Genomic DNA, 18,480 nt, shown 5'->3' with positions numbered 1-18,480 from the left:
GTCCATGAGACATTATCAAAAGCTTTTTCAGCATAAATGAACATCATTGCTGCCTGTTTATCATTTCTCACTTTCAAATATTCATTTTTTTATATATATTTCTAATATTTTATTTCATTTGACGGCCTGGGAGAAATCCTGATTGGTCTTGGTGAATTATTTCTAACAACAGGCCTTTCATTCTCTTTCCTAAGATATTAGCAAATATTTTATAATCACAATTTAATCATGAGATTGGTCTATAATTTTTAACTTCCATTCTATCTGCCTCTTGTTTTGGAATTAAAGTGATATATGCCTCTTCTCAGATCTTTGGTATCTTCCCTGTTGTTAATATTTAATTCATTACATCTTGTAATGGTTGGGCTAATCATTTTTGTAATTTTTAATAATATTTTGCCATCAACCTGTCCGAGCTTGGGGCTTCACTTGTTTTAGTTTGTTTGATAACTTTTAAAATTTCTAAATTGCTAATTGGAGCATTTAATATATTTAGCTATTTGTTTGGAATTTTTGGCAACCTGTTTTGTTGTAAATATCTTTCAATGTCTATTTTGTTTCCTGGGCCCTTACGATGTAAATCTGTAAAATATTTAACAAATTGATTCCTAATCTCTTTCAAGTTGCCTATTATTTTATCATTTACTTTTAACATATTAATCAAATTATTAGTTTTCATTTTATTTAATTGCCATGATAATAATTTACCTGGCTTATTCGCATACTCAAAATTCTTTTGTTTTAATATTTTAATTTTCCATTCCACTTCTTGGTTAATTATCATTGAATACTGTGATTGTAGTATTTTGACTGTCTGTTTAATGGTTTCCTTTTTTAGCTCTTTTTCTTTTTTACTATTTCATTCAGAATTTCTTTTTTCTTCTGAGCTCTAATTTTCTTTTGATACTCATTTTGGCTAATAAAAAGGCCCAATCTGGTGCTCTTTCTAGTGCCTTTGCACAACACCAGCCTTGCCACCACCTCCTTCTCCCTGTCCCATTATGGACTAAAAACCATACAAATCATTACAATAAAAGCAGCATAGCCCCAACTCTTTCATTAAAAGGGGGCATGGGGGTTGGAAGGATGGGGCACAGAAAGACCCAACCAATTCCACCCCTCTTTCAATTCAGTCGTATCACATGGCAGCCCAGTGGAACTTTTACCTTGATGTCTATTTAAAAGGTTGTTTTGATTCTGCCAGGCTTGGGCTGGCTCAGCTGGCAATAAACCCACTCCTGAATGTGTGGGATAACCAGCCTCATGTGACCAACATGCTTAAATTTAATCAATGCATGAAGAGGTTAACACCCTAATTAAGCTGTTCTGCTAGACTTAGCTAGGTCACTCCTCCTTTTGTTGAGAGGAAGTTAATCAAGTATATTGGTCACTCCTACCCTATATAAGAAGCTCAACATTTGAGGTCTGAGCTGGCTGCTCTAACAAGCCTCCCTTGAGTTCCTGTACCAATAATTTAGGAGTTTTCACTACTGTAACCAAGCCAAGTTTTACTGCCTGTGTCTTCTGACTGACGTATGGAAAAGCACATGAACTGGCCTTTGAAGTGTTTGTAAGTAAACCAATTTTTAACTTACTAAACGTGTGGCCTTTAGGGAAAGAGACAAACTTTGAAGGAACTTAGAAAGGCACATTTTAAAGGTCTAACAGTCTATATTTCCACCCTTTACTTTGCTGCATATTTTGTGATTTTAAATTTCTGATGGGGTTCTCTCACCAAAGAGTGCTTGCCCCAAACCTGCATCTTGTCATCCAGGAATTCTCTTTGAATACCTATATTTTTTCCCTTGCCACCAATATAATGGAGTTGGGAGCAGGGGTAACTTAGGCTGGCTTGTGTGAGTTCTACTGGCTTCCTATACTTAGGATTGCTCAGTACTGCCATGCCTCCTTAACCCTGCAGAGGGTTTTATTAAGTAACAGAGGGTCTCTTGTTTTGATGAATGAGTTTTAATACAGTGGTACCTTGGTTTCTGAACATAATCCATTGAGGAAGACCGTTCGACTTCCGAAATTTTCAGAAACCGAAGCATTTGCTTCTGGAAGCATTTGCTTGCAGAAAATTCAATCTGGAAGCTGCGTGGAACGTTCGGCTTCTAAAAGGCGTTCAAAAACCCAAACGTTCGACTTCTGAGATGTTTGAAAACAGAGGTACCACTGTTAAATATTTTTTTTGATTGTTGTGAAAACATTTCTTTTCTTTTAAGGGAGAACAAATTATGGATCTATATAATAAAAAACAGGAATCCAAGAACTTCACTTTCCTCTGCAAGACTTCCAGTGGCAAGGAAACTGGCAGCTTTGAATCTTTAGCATTCCCCGGATGGTTCCTCAGCACTTCGCCGGAGCCAAACAAGCCTGTTGGACTGAGCCACCAAGGAGGTGCTGAGATCACTGAATTTTACATGGAAAACTATTATTAAAGGGGAGGGAGGTGCTGTTGCCATTCTATATATTCTGTATAGGTGTGCGGTAGAATGAAGTCCTGGAGAGATATATAAGGGAGAATCTATCAGTTTTGGTCCCTCTCAGTTTATTATTTTTCCAGCCTTAAGTTCAATACCCCACATTTCCACGCCTGTTTTACAATTTTTTAAAAAAGTCCTACTGAAACTCCATTGGCAATCAGAGGCAGCCCTATGTATAATGCAGTGCAATAATCTAACCTAGAGGTTACCCAAGCATAGACAACAGTAGTTAGGCTTTCCCTGTCCAGATAGGGCGGCTGCTGAGCCACTAGCTGAAGCTGATGGAAGGCACTCTGGGCCATTGAGGCCACCTGAGCCTCGAGTGACAGCAAAGGATCCAAGCTACGAAGCTGCTCCTCCAGAGGGAGTAAAGGGTCCAGAAGTGCCTCCAAGCGGCATACCCGCTCCTTCAGAGGGAGTGTAACTCCACCGAGAGCAGGCAACCTCCCACCCATCTGGTACAGGGAACCCTCAGTCATATCTGGGTTGACCTTCAGTTTGTTGGCTCTCATCCAGTCCATTACCGAGAAAAGAAAACAATTGGCCATTCATGCACAGGCTGATGAATGTTGGGAGTCTAACCACATCTGTAGGGTTCCATGTCAGCTCCAGCCAGCACCATAAGTCCCATCAAGCATGGCCAATAGTCAGGGATGCTGGTGAATCATTGTGCTTGATGAAGAGTCCAGAGTTCTTGACACACTTGATCTCTGTTTTGTGACATTTTGCTCCTAATAAAGGTATCCCCCAACTGTGGGTTTTGTATCTTTAATACCAAAGATAGCCAACAGCAAAGAATACTGTTGAGGGAGGTCCTCTCACTATTGGGCAATTGCACAACACAATTGGCATTTATTGACTCAACAGCAGATAACTTTACACATAATTGCTTTTGATCATTCGCTCCCTTGGTCCAGTCACCAACTCTGAAGCTGTGAAGATCTGGAACTGGAATAAGGATCTCTGCTTCAGCAGGGATCCAGGGAGGCAAGAGAGTAGAGGCAGTAAAGGAAAAGTCAGGAAGGAAAAGCCAGGAAGGATACAAGGGTCAGAACCCAGGTTATAGCCTGGCTAAGTGACACAGCAAGAGTGGAATAATTTGTGCCAAGAAACTTGGATCTTTATATACCCTTGTAAACATAAGTTTTAAAGCAAATTCCAAGACTGATTGCAGCTGATAGCTGAAATAAAACACTGACTCCCATGTCTGGGTTGACCTATTGGTCACTTTGTGAAATTCAAACATAAACAGAACCGCTAAATAAGAAAATCTCTGGCAAATGCCTGCAGATGGAAAGGTGACCAGCCCCTGCCAGGATAAGGGGAGGCAATTCCAATACATTCAGGATTGCCCCTGTCCATAAGAAATCCAGTTGCAGCAGACTTAATTTAAACTTACAGTTGTTGTTGTTGTTGTTTAGTCGTTTAGTCGTGTCCGACTCTTCGTGACCCCATGGTCACATAAGTAACTTACAGTAACTTATAATAAGTCCAGACCTTAACACTAAGCATACAATGTATAGAACAACACACCAGAAGGAAAAGAGATAGAAAGAGAAAGTGAAACCCAGGCTCCTTCTGGCTTATTATTATAGTCAGCATGACCTTGACAGAAGAGAGAACAGAACTAGTTTAATCCAGCTGTACTCAGCTTCTCTGAAGGAATAACCCAAACACCAAAAACCTTCTGCTTGTTTCTTTCACACAGAGAAGCTTCATGAATCCTCTTGAATTAATTAGGATAGGAAAGATCTCTACACATCAGATCAATACTTTCTGCACTAAGAAATGTAAACTGACAGAGTTGTCCCCAAAGGTGACTGGTTTGTGTGTGTGTGTGTGCGCTGGTTTTTACACTGGCTATACAAAGAGAAAAAGACAAGAGCCAAGTATCCTCATCCTCCATGGGACAACCCATCCCTTTACTTCTCTAGCTAGGCACTAATTAGCTCTGGTCATTGCTTGTTGAGGCTGGTGAGAGTTGAAGCCCAGGAAACACTTCTTGCTAAAAGAACACTACTTCTGATCTACGAAAAATGGCCCTTTCGTTCCAAAGAAGAGAAATGATTTCATCACCTCCTTAAAATAAAGCTCCATAATACATGCCTCCCAAGGAAATACAAAAACTCGATTCAGTTGGTTAGAGTGTGGTGCTGATAATGCCAAGGTCATTTCCATGAATGTAGGGGGTCACTGCAGCAGAAGGGATAAGGCTTGTTGGATTTCCAATCAGTTAAAAAACTCAGTGTTCGGATGGGCCTAGTTAGGTCCTTTACCAATGCAAAAGTGAAAATCATTTGCACATCCCATATGCAATCAACTTATACAAGGCTCTGTCTCCACCCCTCTCTCCCAAAGACTAAAAATAAATAAATTTGGTTGTATGGATTCAGAGGTGTTTCTAATCCTGAACACCTTTTGAATACAAGAGGTAAAATCCACCTGGGCATTCTCAAAAGGGCCTGAGAGATGCTGAAGCAGGTGAGGGAGGAGACTCTTGCCTATAAAAGCTTGTTGCTTTACTTCACTTTTCCAAATGTCATCTTCTGGGAACAATAGGATGCCACAAGCCTTACTCAAGGATCCTGAAACACAGGAGCATGCAAATCACACCCACCAGTCTCCTTAAGCAGCTATGAAATGTTTAAATCCCAGGAGAGACTTCAGAGAGGGATCTTTCACACTAAGGCACAGTACTTTCTCACATCAGTGCCTTCAATTATTGCTCTGGACTTTCTACCCGTGTGTTAGAACAGGGGCAGACTTTGGTAATATGTCACCCTGAGCGAAGCTATAATTTGGCACTGCCCCTTAAATATTTCTTATTTTCACATAACTTCATTTTGGTGCAGTTGCTTTTTATGAATCTTCTCAGAAGGTACCTGCATAAATAGAGCCTTCCTGCCTTCCTGCCTTCCTTCCTTCCTTCCTTCCTTCCTTCCTTCCTTCCTTCCTTCCTTCCACACTGCCCTAAATCTGGCACTGGTTAGAATGTTAGCTTTCCCCAACCTTCTGCTTTCTAGACAGCTTTCTATACCATCTACTGAGCTGTGTAAGCATGATGCTCTGTGGGTGTGATATGGACTAGATCCCATGGAAGGCAACACCCAAACAGGATTTCTATGTAATCAAAACATAAAACTACAGTGGTACCTCGGGCTACAGATGCTTCAGGTTACATACGCTTCAGGTTACAGACTCCGCGAACCCAGAAATAGTACCTCAGGTTAAGAACTTTGCTTCAGGATGAGAACAGAAATTGTGCAGCAGTGGCGCAGCGGCAGCAGGAGGCCCCATTAGCTAAAGTGGTGCTTCAGATTAAGAACAGTTTCAGGGTAAGAACGGACCTCCAGAACGAATTAAGTTCTTAGCCCGAGGTACCACTGTACATGCATTTATGGTGGTCAGAGTCCACCTGGTATTTAAATGGTGCAAGGGGAATAAAAATACTTCTAAAATTAGCAACAAGCATTAAGAATAAACCGCAGCAGATTTCTTAGGCAAAGGTCTTTCTACATACAGTAACTGGTTCTGGTAACTCTTTGATTTCAAGCTATATGCTGCACTAGCTTCAGTGAGAAAGCAATCAAACCTCCCTTGCATCTGCCTGCTTGAATTTTGCAGACCCTTCGCCTGGTTTTGACAACTTATTCTATCAAGGTGGGGTCTATAGTTCATTGGGGGTGAAGTTGGAGGTGCAGCTGCACAGAAATATTCAAACTCATATAGATGGAGGGAAAGTGGCTTCTTTAGTCTAAGGGCTCCCCTAGACGATCTGTTCATTTAGCACTCTTCCTGATTTGCTTGTGCAGAGGTTATACAATATCTGCTCTTCATTGAGCATTTGCTCTGATTTGCTTGTGGGGTGGTTATATAACAGTGAATGTCCTTCCTGATTTGTTTGCACAAATGTTACTGTATGTGATGGACTCTATAGTCACCATCATTCCTGGCTGGCTTGGGCTGACAGTAATTATAGTCCACCAACATCTGGAGTGTCATGGGTTCCTTGCCCCTGGACTGCAGTATTAGTATTCTACAAATTTATAGACTGCTTCAGAGCATAAAGCCATGTACAAGAGAAAAGCAGAATAAAACACAGAATTATGGAAGTGCTGTTCCTCCTTTATTCCACAAAGTGGAGATATTGATCCAAATTCTGTTCAGGAGCTTAGCAGTGTTGTGTGGGAAATATACTAGCAGTTAGTATCCTACCACGAAATAAATCTCCCTCCACATATCTGAGTTAGCCAATTCACACCAGTTAGTCCTAGTTCACACCAGTTAGCCAGTGTTGTTGTTGTTGATGATGGTGGTGGTGGAAATAATGTAGGAGGAGGAATCAAACTTTAGAAGCACATTGGATGGAGGCAAAACCCAGGATCCTATTTCCTCAGTAAGCATTCCAAATCGCTTTGTCTATATCACAATATAGGGTCTTGCACCACCCTTTCATGATTTTTCAGACCTCATAGGTTGGTAGTCTTTTTGCAAGAGGACATCATTGCAGTGGAAGCCTGCCCAGTCTGGAGATGTAAAGCACTATGCAGACTTTTAAGGGTTACTGTCCTTTTAATTGAAAGCTTTGTGAGTTTGCTTTTACTGGTTTCAGTTATTTTTTGTCTTGTCTTTTCTTTGCTGTAAAACTGAGAAAAGAAAAAGAATAAAGTAAACAGGTAATTAAAGTTCCCGGGGGTGGAGATATTGCTAATCCAACAGCCACACTGTCTTATTGATACAACAAGCCTTTCATTTTTATTAAGCATTCATAATTTCTTAGGAAACATGCATTACAGAGCTTTATTTTTAAAACAAAACAAAAAAACCAAAAAAAAAAACAAAAACCCCGAAAGAGGTTCACTATTTACAGTAGATCTGGAGAGAGCTAAGGGATTTTCTCTTTTAAATCCATGATGTTTCTGGGTTGGTTCATGAGCGCCCTTTTTGAGCCAAACAAGCCACTTGCTCAGAGTCAGTTGCTGAAATCATTTCATTTCATTTTGAAAACAACAACCATTTTTAATAGATCAAATTCACTGGTATTAGGGGGGGGAATCAGAATGTTGCTGCTATCCATGCTTGGCACCTGTCTGTCTTGAGAGACAATGGGTCAGTGTACCTTAGGGGGTGAGGACAAACTGTTGGAGAATTACAGTGCTTGCTGGTGCTGTGGAGACCAATGCAAGAGAGACATGTTTTGTTGCAGCTAGGGCAGATGAAGGCGTCCGGTTGTACTGCTGCGGATGCACCATGGCGTTTCTTCTGTCTGTGCTCCTCACAGCCGTCATTTCTTCTCTGCTCACTGCTATGGATACACAACTTGACTGTCTGTCTCCAGGCACGGTGGTTGTCTGCAATGCAGTGTTGACGTTGTCAGCCTTCAGGTCACGTTTGCAGTCATCTTCATAACGCAGAGTTGGTCTGCCAATTGACCACCGGGCTTGGATTAAAAACTCTCCCAGGAAGCTCTCTAAAACCCTGCTAGTAAACTTGTTAGGTTACTCACATGTGATGATTCTGAACACCATAATCAAGGTTCAAAAATCCTTAGGTGGTATAAGGTGAAGCCTCAGACAATGGTTGCAGGCTTTTAAAAAAAGAAATATCTAGATGGGATGGTGCCTTACAGTTAGATTGTTAAAGCATGACATTACAGCTCTACACAGCTTGGAGACCCTTCCCCTAATTTCTCTTGTGTGAAGGTTTTCCAAAGTTAGTGGTGAAAGAGAAGCACTCTGGACTTGCTTAAAGGCAGCTTCATGCCAGGTTGGAGCCTTGGTGAATCCAGGTGAAAGTAAAAACTTGCTTCTGTCCCTTCTACCGGAGTATTGCCCAAATACTCTGTTTCCATTTCAACCACGAAAGCAAAGATAAAATCACTCTCACACAGCCAAGGCACAAGAGCTGGAAAGTTACCAGCTACTGAGTGAGGAAATGGGAAATATGTTGTGCAATTTCACAATAGTGTGAGCCCCCGGTCATTTTAATATTTGGTGTTGGCAGGTTTTGGTGTTGATAACCACAAATATGTAGGGTCAAAATCTACAGTGGTGGCCAGAAGCCTTTATTATGTCCCAAATGTAACAAAATAGTGTGGAGGTTCTCCATCCATGTTACAAAAAGCAGGGGGCAGATGAGGAAACAACAACAGAAGCTACAGATATTAGGCGGATATTATAGGGATGAACCGGTGTTTAGAGTTAATCCCCAAATGGAGGCTGCATACTGAATTAGTCTCTGCTAATTAGGTTTCAGGTTACCCAAGGATTTGGCAATAAATGACTGTTCCTCATTTATTAAAACCCCACCCCCAGAAAAAATAGAATGTAAGACGAGGCCACTGGATGAAGCTAGTAGGTGATCTAGCCCAGCATTGTGTTCCCACAACTGCTAGCCAGGGACCTAAGCACATTAATGATCTCCCTGTTGTTGTTGTGGTTTAATTGTTTAGTCGTGTCCGACTCTTCGTGACCCCATGGACCAGAGCACACCAGGCACTTCTGTCTTCCACTGCCTTCCACAGTTTGGTCAAACTCATGTCAGTAGATTCAAGAACACTGTCCAACCATCTCGTCCTTTGTTGTCCCCTTCTCCTTGTGCCCTCCATCTTTCCCAATATCAGGGTCTTTTCCAGGGAGTCTTCTCTTCTCATGAGGTGGCCAAAGTATTGGAGCCTCAGCTTCAGGATCTGTCCTTCCAGTGAGCACTCAGGGCTGATTTCCTTCAGAATGGATGGGTTTGATCTTCTTGCAGTCCATGGGACTCTCAAGAGTCTCCTCCAGCACCATAGTTCAAAAGCATCAATTCTTCAGCAGTCAGCCTTCTTTATGGTCCAGCTCTCACTTCCATACATCACTACTGGGAAAACCATAGCTTTAACTATACAGACCTTTGTTGGCAAGATGATGTTGTCTAGGTTTGTCATTGCTTTTCTCCCAAGGAGCAGGTGTCTTTTAATTCTGTGACTGCTGTCACCATCTGCAGTGATCATGGAGCCCAAGAAAGTAAAATCTCTCACTGCCTCCATTTCTTCCCCGTCTATTTGCCAGGAGGTGATGGGCCCAGGGGCCATGATCTTCGTTTTTTTGATGTTGAGCTTCAGACCATAGTTTGCGCTCTCCTCTTTCACCCTCATTAAAAGGTTCCTTAATTCCTCCTCACTTTCTGCCATCAATGTTGTGTCATCTGCATATCTCAGGTGCCTAGTCCCCAGCAAATGTTATTCAGGTACTGAGGAAGCAAAGGAATGATTGTGTTGTAATCAAAGGACTCTTCATAATGTTCAGGGAGTGGTTTCATTCTTAGCATTCTAAGTAGGATCGGAGCCAACCTTTTCAAGAAGTTCTTTCAAGGCAGTTAGTTTTAATGTCATTTTTGAGTGTGCAAGATGCACTTGCTTGGACACAAGATGCATAATGCCCAATGTGCTACCATTTGTTAAGCTGAGCACAAGAGCCTTCCAGGTTGTTCTTGTGGTTGGTGCAGACTATGAGCCCAGCAAACGTCAGCCTCACCCCCAGCACATTAACTCTTGACCAGAGCAGATCTGGAAGAGAGGAAAAGGTGGGGAGAAGTGTTTGGAGAAGAGTGGAATGAAGTATTCCTTCAGGGAGTTGATGGAATAAAGAAGCTTCAAGCCTTTGTCTCTGGAATTTTGGATTCCTTACTTTGTAAAAGTTGGCGCCAGGCTGCTAGCAATTAATGCTGGAGATCAAAGCTGCCAGAGGAATGAGGAAGCAACAGCATTTAATTGAGATGGGGGATGAGGCTTGTTGGTCAATCTCAATCAATTAATACACTCAGCAGCTGAGTCTTCGTAGTTAGTTCTTTTAGCAACGCAAGTGTGAAACTTGGTAGCACATCCTGTATGCAATAGACTTACGCAAGCAGCATTGCAGAATGATCTGTCTTCTCTTTTCTCTCAAATGTTTTATAATACAAATGGTCAAGTGAATCCATCCTTGTTCAGAAGTACTTCTATCACTGAACTTAAAAAACAAACCAACAACCAGATGGAAATCCAACTAGGCTTTTCCCAAAGAGCCTGTGAAGTTTTGTGCAGATGCTAGACCTGAAAAACTGGTTAAATTAGTATTTCAAGTGCCACGAACCTGACATGTAAATAAGCATGAAGCATGCAAACCACACCTACCAGCCTCACTGAGCAGCAATATAATGCTGTGCAAATCCCAGGGGAGAGCAGAGAGAGAAGGATCTCTCCCAAGGCACAGGACTTTATCACACCAGCACAGGTACCACTTCCTTAATTACTTATCTGAATTGCCTGTCTCTGTGTTGAAATGTTAGTCGTCTACAACCTGCTGCTTTCCAGATATCATTGGACTGCTATTCCCATCTTCTATGAACGTTGCCTAAGCCGGGTTGGAGTCCACAACATTTGGAAGGCACCAGGTTAAGGAACAGTCTGCTAGATTGTCTGCTTCCACTGCCAAATCATCTGTGAAGCAATGGAATTGTATCTGGCCTTTCCTCTTGCCAATGTTCCCCATCTATCATGTTTCTTTTTGTGCAAGATATATCTTTGGAAACAAGTCAGCTTCAAACTATGGGCTGTGTTGGACAGTGGAACGGATTTCCTTGGGAGATGGTGGACTCTCCTTCCTTAGAGGTTTTTAAGCAGAGCTTAGATGGCTATTTGTCTGTACAGTGGTACCTTGGTTCTCGAACTTAATCTGTTCCAGGAGTCCATTCGACTCCTGAAACCGTTCGAAAACCAAGGAGTGGCTTCCGATTGGCTGCAGGAGCTTCCTGCACTCATGCGGAAGCAGCATTGGATGGTAGGCTTCCAAAAAACATTCGCAAACCGGAACACTTACTTCTGGGTTTGCGGTGTTCAGGAACCAATTTGTTCGGCAACTAAGCCGTTTGGGAACCAAGGTTTGACTGTATGAGAAATGCATCTGGAAGACAGAATGTATCCAGGAGCTAGTGGTCTGACAAGGAGCCCTTCCTGCCTCTGTTCTTTCCCCTTCCCTCTCTCTTGTTAAGTTTTCTGATGGAATGTATTTTGGCTTCTCATTGCTATTTTTCAATATGAATGTTTTTGAGAACAGTCCTCAATGTTTGGGAATGTTGGCAGGAGGTGAAGCTGCCTTATCAGTTGTGGAGGATAGTGCTGGGTACCTTCTTTCATGTTTGTTGTGGTTTGAGAAAGTGAGGCACTGGGAGGGAGTAGCTAATGGATGATCTGCACGTAGCCAGTCTTGAAGGCTACACAGGTTATCTATAAAATCTGACAGTTTGGGCAGAGTTTCTCTGAAGCCCATGCATGGACTGATCGGCTGCAGGGCTGTGCAAACTGAGGCTACCTGGATGAGTCACTTTGCCACTTCTTGAGGGCTTCCAAGTGGCAGATTGAAGTGTTTGCTTGGTATGTATACATTGTTTGCTGTTTCAGAATAAAATCTTTAATCTTCTCACTCACTTGTGTATTTTGTATTGCTTCTGAATCTCATTTTAAAAGAACCACCTTGCCTTTGGGAAGACACTGTCCTGCACGCTTTAGTTGAGATTCCTATATTTCATTTTTTTTATATATGAATATTTATTAGATTTTCCAATTTTATATAAACACAAAAAGAAAAAGAAAAATATTAAAAACAAGTCAATTTCAATAACAATTTTTCAATAACATGTTTCTTTGACTTCCTCATACCTCCCCTTCTTGTTTTCTAGTTCAACTTGTTAATCCAGCAAATCCTAATCTCTTAACATTCCTTTTAAAATAACACCTTATTTTCCACTCAACTTTTTTAAATTTAATGACTTAAACAATTTTAATCCCTATTATCTTTATCATAACAGCTAGAGACCACAAAAGTTCAATCCAACATCTTTTCAGAGTTCATTAATTTTGTAGTATTTCTGTAAATAGTCCTTAAATTTCTTCCAATCTTCTTCTGCTGACTCTTCTCCCTGGTCGCGGATTCTGCCGGTCATTTCTGCCAGTCCCATACAGTCAATCAACTTCATCTGCCATTCTTCCAGAGTGGGTAGATCTTGAGTCTTCCAGTGCTTTGCTATAAGTATTCTTGCTGCCGTTGTAGCATACATAAAAAAAGTTCTGTCCTTCTTTGGCACCAAATGGCCGACTATGCCCAAGAGAAAAGCCTCTGGTTTTTTCAAGAAGGTATACTTAAATACCTTTTTCATTTCATTATAAATCATTTCCCAGAAAGCCTTAATCTTTGGGCACGTCCACCAAAGGTGAAAGAATGTACCTTCAACCTCCTTACATTTCCAGCATTTATTATCGGGCAAATGATATATTTTTGCAAGCTTGACTGGGGTCATGTACCACCTGTATATCATTTTCATAATATTCTCTCTTAAGGCATTACATGCCGTAAATTTCATACCTGTGGTCCATAACTGTTCCCAGTCAGCAAACATGATGTTGTGTCCAAGATCTTGTGCCCATTTAATCATAGCTGACTTAACCGTTTCATCCTGTGTGTTCCATTTCAGCAGCAAGTTATACATTTTTGACATAATTTTAGTTTTAGGTTCTAGCACTTCTGTTTCTAATTTAGATTTTTCCACCTGGAAGCCAATTTTCCTGTCCAAATTGTAAGCCTCCATTATCTGAAAATAATGAAGCCAGTCTCGGACTTTATTTTTTAGTTTCTCAAAGCTCTGCAGTTTCAGTCTATCTCCTTCTTGTTCCAAAATTTCCCAATATTTTGGCCAATTGGCCTCCATATTGAGCTTTTTCTGAGCTTTCGCTTCCATTGGTGACAACCACCTTGGGGTCTTATTTTCCAGTAAATCCTTATATCTGATCCAAACATTAAACAGAGATCTCCTAACAATATGATTTTTAAATGCTTTGTGAGCTTTAACCTTATCATACCACAAATATGCATGCCATCCAAAAACATTGTTAAAACCTTCTAAATCCAAAATGTCCGTGTTTTCAAGAAGCAGCCAGTCTTTCAACCAGCAGAATGCTGCTGATTCATAGTACAGTCTGAAGTCTGGCAGGGCAAAGCCACCCCTTTCTTTTGCGTCAGTTAAAATCTTATATTTTATCCTGGGCTTCTTGCCCTGCCAGACAAATTTAGAAATATCTTTCTGCCACTTCTTAAAACAGTCCATCTTGTCCACAATTTGTAATGTTTGAAACAAAAATAACATTTTAGGCAATACATTCATCTTTATAGCTGCTATTCGACCCATCAAGGAAAGCTTCAAATTTGACCATATTTCGAGATCTTTTTTCACTTCTGACCAGCATTTCTCATAATTATTTTTAAATAAGTTCCCATTTTTAGAAGTCATGTTGATCCCCAGATATTTCACCTTCTTCACCACAGACAGACCTGTTTCATTCTGAAATTTCTCTTTTTCAAACAATGTCATATTTTTCTCTAAAACCTTAGTTTTGGTCTTATTCAGTTTAAATCCTGCCACCTGACCAAATTCTTGAATTAATTCTAAAACTCTTTTGGTACTAGATTCTGGCTCCTGTAACGTCAAGACTAGATCATCTGCAAATGCTCTCAATTTATACTGTTTAGCTCCGACCTGTATACCTTTAACCAACCGGTCCCTTCTAATCATATTCAGCAAAACCTCCAGGACCGATATAAAAAGTAAAGGGGAGATTGGGCACCCTTGTCGTGTCCCTTTTTCAATCTTAAATTGTTCCATAACCACATTATTTACAATTAGTTTAGCCTTTTGTTCAGAGTATATTGCACTTATACCATTTTCAAAAGAGATTCCTATATTTCAAGGGATTGGATTAGTTGACCTGAATAGTCCCTTTCAACTCTACCATTCTACGATCTATGTGTATATCTTTATTGCTTTAAAATAGATACATTTATGCCAAGAAAGCAAACCAACCAACCAACAAACAAACAAACATACAATCAAATAAACAAACTATAAATTGACAAAGGTTTTACAATAGTTCACATCATTGGGAGTACAAAGGATGTTAGTTATAAGAATTGTGTAGTTTCATATATTGCTACTGTCTGTTTGTCATTCTATGATCTATAGATGAAATAAACCAAACCGGAAGCTCATCGGGGACCGCAGCGTAAGACGTCACTCTTTTTTAAAAGCTCCCCCTACAGAAATCTGAACTTCATACAGTCTGAACCTCAACCACTCATCAAGAAGAAATGGAGAAAATGGGGGAGGCTGAAATGAGGAAGCCCCACAAAACTGTGCAACAGGAAATGAAAGATTTATTCAATCATTTTAAGAAGCCACCTCCAGGTGAAAAATGATTCTTTACTTTTCTATTCATAGCTCAAGCTAAGTTTCCAAACTATGCCAATCATCATTATGTCAATAGTTTAGATTTTTTAATTTTTGCCTTTTTAACCATCCAGGTACGATTGTGATCCAGTCATTACCAGATCCCTGGTACTTCAAAATTTGGGATATTAACCAGAAGTACCTCTTGTTAGTGGGTGACCAGCTGCTCTCAGCTCCCAGAAATTCCAACTCACCAGGTAACAGCTCCTACCATGTTTCTCAGTTCCTCCACCCCAGGTGGCTGGCTGTTTTCAAGTGGAACTAGGTAACCTAGTTTCAGGGAGGTGTCTGATTCAGCAGGGCTGGTCCAAGACATTTTTCTGCCTGAGGCAAAGGACAAGCTAATGCCCATCCTTCATTCCAGGCATGGAAGCTAACTGGATTGGTAGTTGAATATTTTTTTAATGCTAGGAACAAGATAGGTTCACTCTTCCTAATGGTAGGGCCGGCCCTGTTGTCTTGGGTGAAGGACAAGATAGTGTCTTCCCATTCCACATATGCTAGAATCTGCCTGGCAGTGGCAGTTGAATCTTACTTCAACACTAGTAATGGGACAACATCCTTGACCACACCCAGGGGAAATGGACTAGCTTAGGTACACAGGGATGTGCTGCCTGAAGTGAGTGTCCCACTTTGCCTAGTTGCAAGGCCAACCCAGTGACTCGGCAGCATCTTCTTAAACAAGGCTCAGCAATCCTCTTGTGGGACTTATCCATGGGGTTCATGAGAGCCACTGTGAAATGGGGAAGAGGAGAGTTCTGGGCTGAGTCTGTTCTAATGCAATGCCTTTAGTCACTAGTTGCATAGGCAGGTGCCTTAGACCTAGTCAAACCATTGCTCCATCATGCCCAGATCACTGGTCCATCTCTCTTATTCCAAGGCTAGTCCATCTTGTCTCACTTATTCCAATTGGCAGTGGTTCTCCAAGGGTATCAGTCAGAGAATGATCTGTCATACCACCTGCCACATGAACTTTTTAACTTGGAGATGGGGAGCCTGTGCCCCTCCAGATATTGCATGGACCATTGGCCATGTTGGCTGGAAGTTGACGTCTAAGAACAACCATGAGAGGGAGGCACAGGTCCTCCATTCCTGCTTCAGTAGAGATGACAGATGGAGCCAGTCAATCAGCATTGTGCAAGCCTTGCTTCTCATCAGCCTAGAAAATGCCATCTTCATGCTACAGGAAAAGATGTTGCATGTGTGTTGCAACTGTGGTGAGTGGCCACCATAGTAGATTCACCACAGCCTTATATTGAAATATCTTTCTGTGGCTCCCTTCTTTCAGATCTACACATTTGGATAGTTAGCAAGCCATAGCAGGAAGATACAGCTGGCAGGGTGTTTCAATTGGAAAAACCCATCCAGTTTGAGAACAGCTCCCCAAATGGAACAAATAACTCTGAGATTGCAGAGGGAAAGGCCGGTATGGACTAAAATGAGACACCATGGACAAGATGCAAGCAGCAGGCACTGCACAGAAGCAACAAAGAACAATGTTACGAAACAAGCCTCTAATGCAGGTGCAGGGGAAGTTTGACCCTCCAGTTGCCCTAAGAGGCATGGCCAGTAGCCAAGGGTGTTGAGAGCTGTTGCTTTACCCTCACCTGTTATAATGGTTGACAGGGAAGGTCTGTAATTCACTGGTAGAGCACATGCCTGCAGAACAATGTGTGCTACCTATGAGCTTAGCACCCATTTTAGGAGGTTTCAATATTTTTTTTGTAAAAACAATGTGTAAGAGGACTGAAGGTCACTTCAAGATACAAAATTGCTTGTGCGTTGTGCAAGCTCCTGTGCTATGCAGTGGACCTCTCATGATATGAACACTGGACATACTTCTAGTATAGGGGTTGAGCTCCTTTCTAGAGACTTGTTCTTATGGGTCACTTCAACAGCTTTCAATCTGATTGATGGCCTTCCAGTCACCTAAGACTCCTGTACCAATAATACTTTCTCTCTCCCTTCCTCCCGCTCTTCCTCTCTCTTTCCCTCCACTGATCCTGTTTCTGAGCTGCTCACCTCCAGAGGGGTTAATTGCTGTGGTCCCAGATAAAATTATTGGGGAAAAAGATGACAGAACATCCGCCATCTTTATGGGTAAGGAAGATGGGCAACGTACTTTGTCCTGTGTGGAAGTTGGTGGTCAACCTCGGCTAAAGTTAGTGGTGAGTATCATTTGTGCTTCAATGTCTCTTTTGATTCCATATTTGTCACCCCTAGTCTATATGAGAAGCTCAGCATATGAGGTCTGAGCTGGCTGCTCCAAACTCAGACCACATGGCTCTAACAAGCCTCCCTTGAGTTCCTGTACCAGTAATTTAGGAACTTTCACCACTGTAACTAAGCCAATTTTTACTGCCTGTGTCTTCTGACTGATGCATGGGAAAGCACATGAACCTGGTCTTTGAAGTGTTTGTAAGTAAACCAATTTTTAACTTATTAAATGTGTGGCCTTTGGGGGAAGAGACAAACTTTGAAGGAACTTAGAAAGGTACATTTTGAAGGTCTAACAGCCTATATTTCCATCCTTTGCTTTGCTACATATTTTGTGATTTTAAATTTCTGCTGGGGTTCTCTCACCAAAGAGTACTTGCCCCAAACCTGCACCCTGGCATCCAGGAATTCTCTTCTAATACCTATATTTATTTCCTTGCCACCAACATAATGGAATTGGGAGCAGAGGTAACTTAGGCTGGCTTGTGTGAGTTCTACTGGCTTCCAATACTTAGGATTGCTCAGTACCGCCATGCCTCCCTAACCCTGCAGAGGATTTTATGAGGCAACAGAGGGTCTCTTGTTTTGTTGGATGAATTTAAATAAATTATTTTGCCGATGGTTGTGAAAATGTTTTTTTTTTTTTAAGGGAGAAAAAATTATGGATCTATATAATAAAAAACAGGAATCCAAGAACTTCAGTTTCCTCTGCAAGACTGCCAGCGGCAAGGAGACTGGCAGCTTTGAATCTGTAGCATTCCCAGGATGGTTTCTTAGCAGTTCACCGGAGCCAAACAAGCCTATTGGTTTGAGCCAGCAAGGAGGTGCTGAGATCACTGAATTTTTCATGGAAAAAACAAATAAAGGGGCAGGAGGTGCTGCTGCCATTCTATAGACCCTGTATAGGGTGTGGTAGAATGAAGTCCCACAGATATAATTTTTCCAGCCTTAAGTTCAATACCCCACATTTCCATGCCTGCTATACATTTTTTTGAAGTCCTACTGAAAATTCATTAGTATTTTAATGCAATTTTCTCCTGCTGTACACATTTAATGCTACTTTGCATATTTTTTTGCAAAGTATTTCCCCCTCAATACATGGCATTTTCTGTGTCATTTTTCACTAGCATATGCAATTTTCTGCACACTTTAACTCTAGCATGTGCCTTTTTGTACATATGACTTGGTTGGGGAAACTGCCTGCAAAATTCAGAAAGGCAAATTTGGAAGGATGACAGTGTTTCAATTTATGCATTGTTTCCGAAAGAGTGAATTATTTATGTGAAATAAAATTATCTTATACCCCTTTTAAATGTACTTGTGGAAGGAAGAAGGGGGCTATTGATTTGTGGTTTTTGGTTCTTTTTTTTAATCATGTATTTTGTGTTTTTATCCTGTATTTTTATGTTGTGAACCACCCTGAGATCTACAGATAAAGGATGGTATACACATTTAATAAATCATTAAACTGGATTGGATTGAA

At 41.1% G+C, this 18,480-nt stretch overlaps 2 protein-coding genes across 3 annotated transcripts in view; both read left to right on the top strand.

Annotated features, from left to right (window-relative positions):
• LOC310750606 (uncharacterized protein) overlaps nt 1–3,240 on the top strand; it is a 22,626-nt gene extending 19,386 nt beyond the window's left edge. The window contains exon 6 of the mRNA XM_083589040.1: nt 2,226–3,240. Within this exon, the coding sequence (XP_083445166.1) occupies nt 2,226–2,441 (216 nt within the window). The 3' untranslated portion in view covers nt 2,442–3,240. The remainder of the gene's footprint in view (nt 1–2,225) is intronic.
• LOC310750661 (interleukin-36 alpha-like) overlaps nt 1–18,480 on the top strand; it is a 24,007-nt gene extending 5,527 nt beyond the window's left edge. The window contains exons 1-5 of one of the 2 annotated variants that reach the window (XM_083589139.1): nt 10,588–10,738; nt 14,517–14,738; nt 14,855–14,977; nt 16,809–16,948; nt 17,647–18,480. In XM_083589139.1, the coding sequence (XP_083445265.1) occupies nt 14,642–14,738; nt 14,855–14,977; nt 16,809–16,948; nt 17,647–17,892 (606 nt within the window). In that variant the 5' untranslated portion in view covers nt 10,588–10,738; nt 14,517–14,641 and the 3' untranslated portion in view covers nt 17,893–18,480. Of the gene's footprint in view, nt 1–10,587; nt 10,739–14,516; nt 14,739–14,854; nt 14,978–16,808; nt 16,949–17,646 lie in introns of those variants that run through there. The other variant, XM_083589138.1, reaches the window with a different exon arrangement.

Source organism: Podarcis filfolensis (genome assembly GCF_964270895.1).
Source record: "Podarcis filfolensis genome assembly, chromosome: 15".
Lineage (NCBI taxonomy): Eukaryota > Metazoa > Chordata > Lepidosauria > Squamata > Lacertidae > Podarcis > Podarcis filfolensis.
This window is presented reverse-complemented; position numbering and strand designations above follow the sequence as displayed.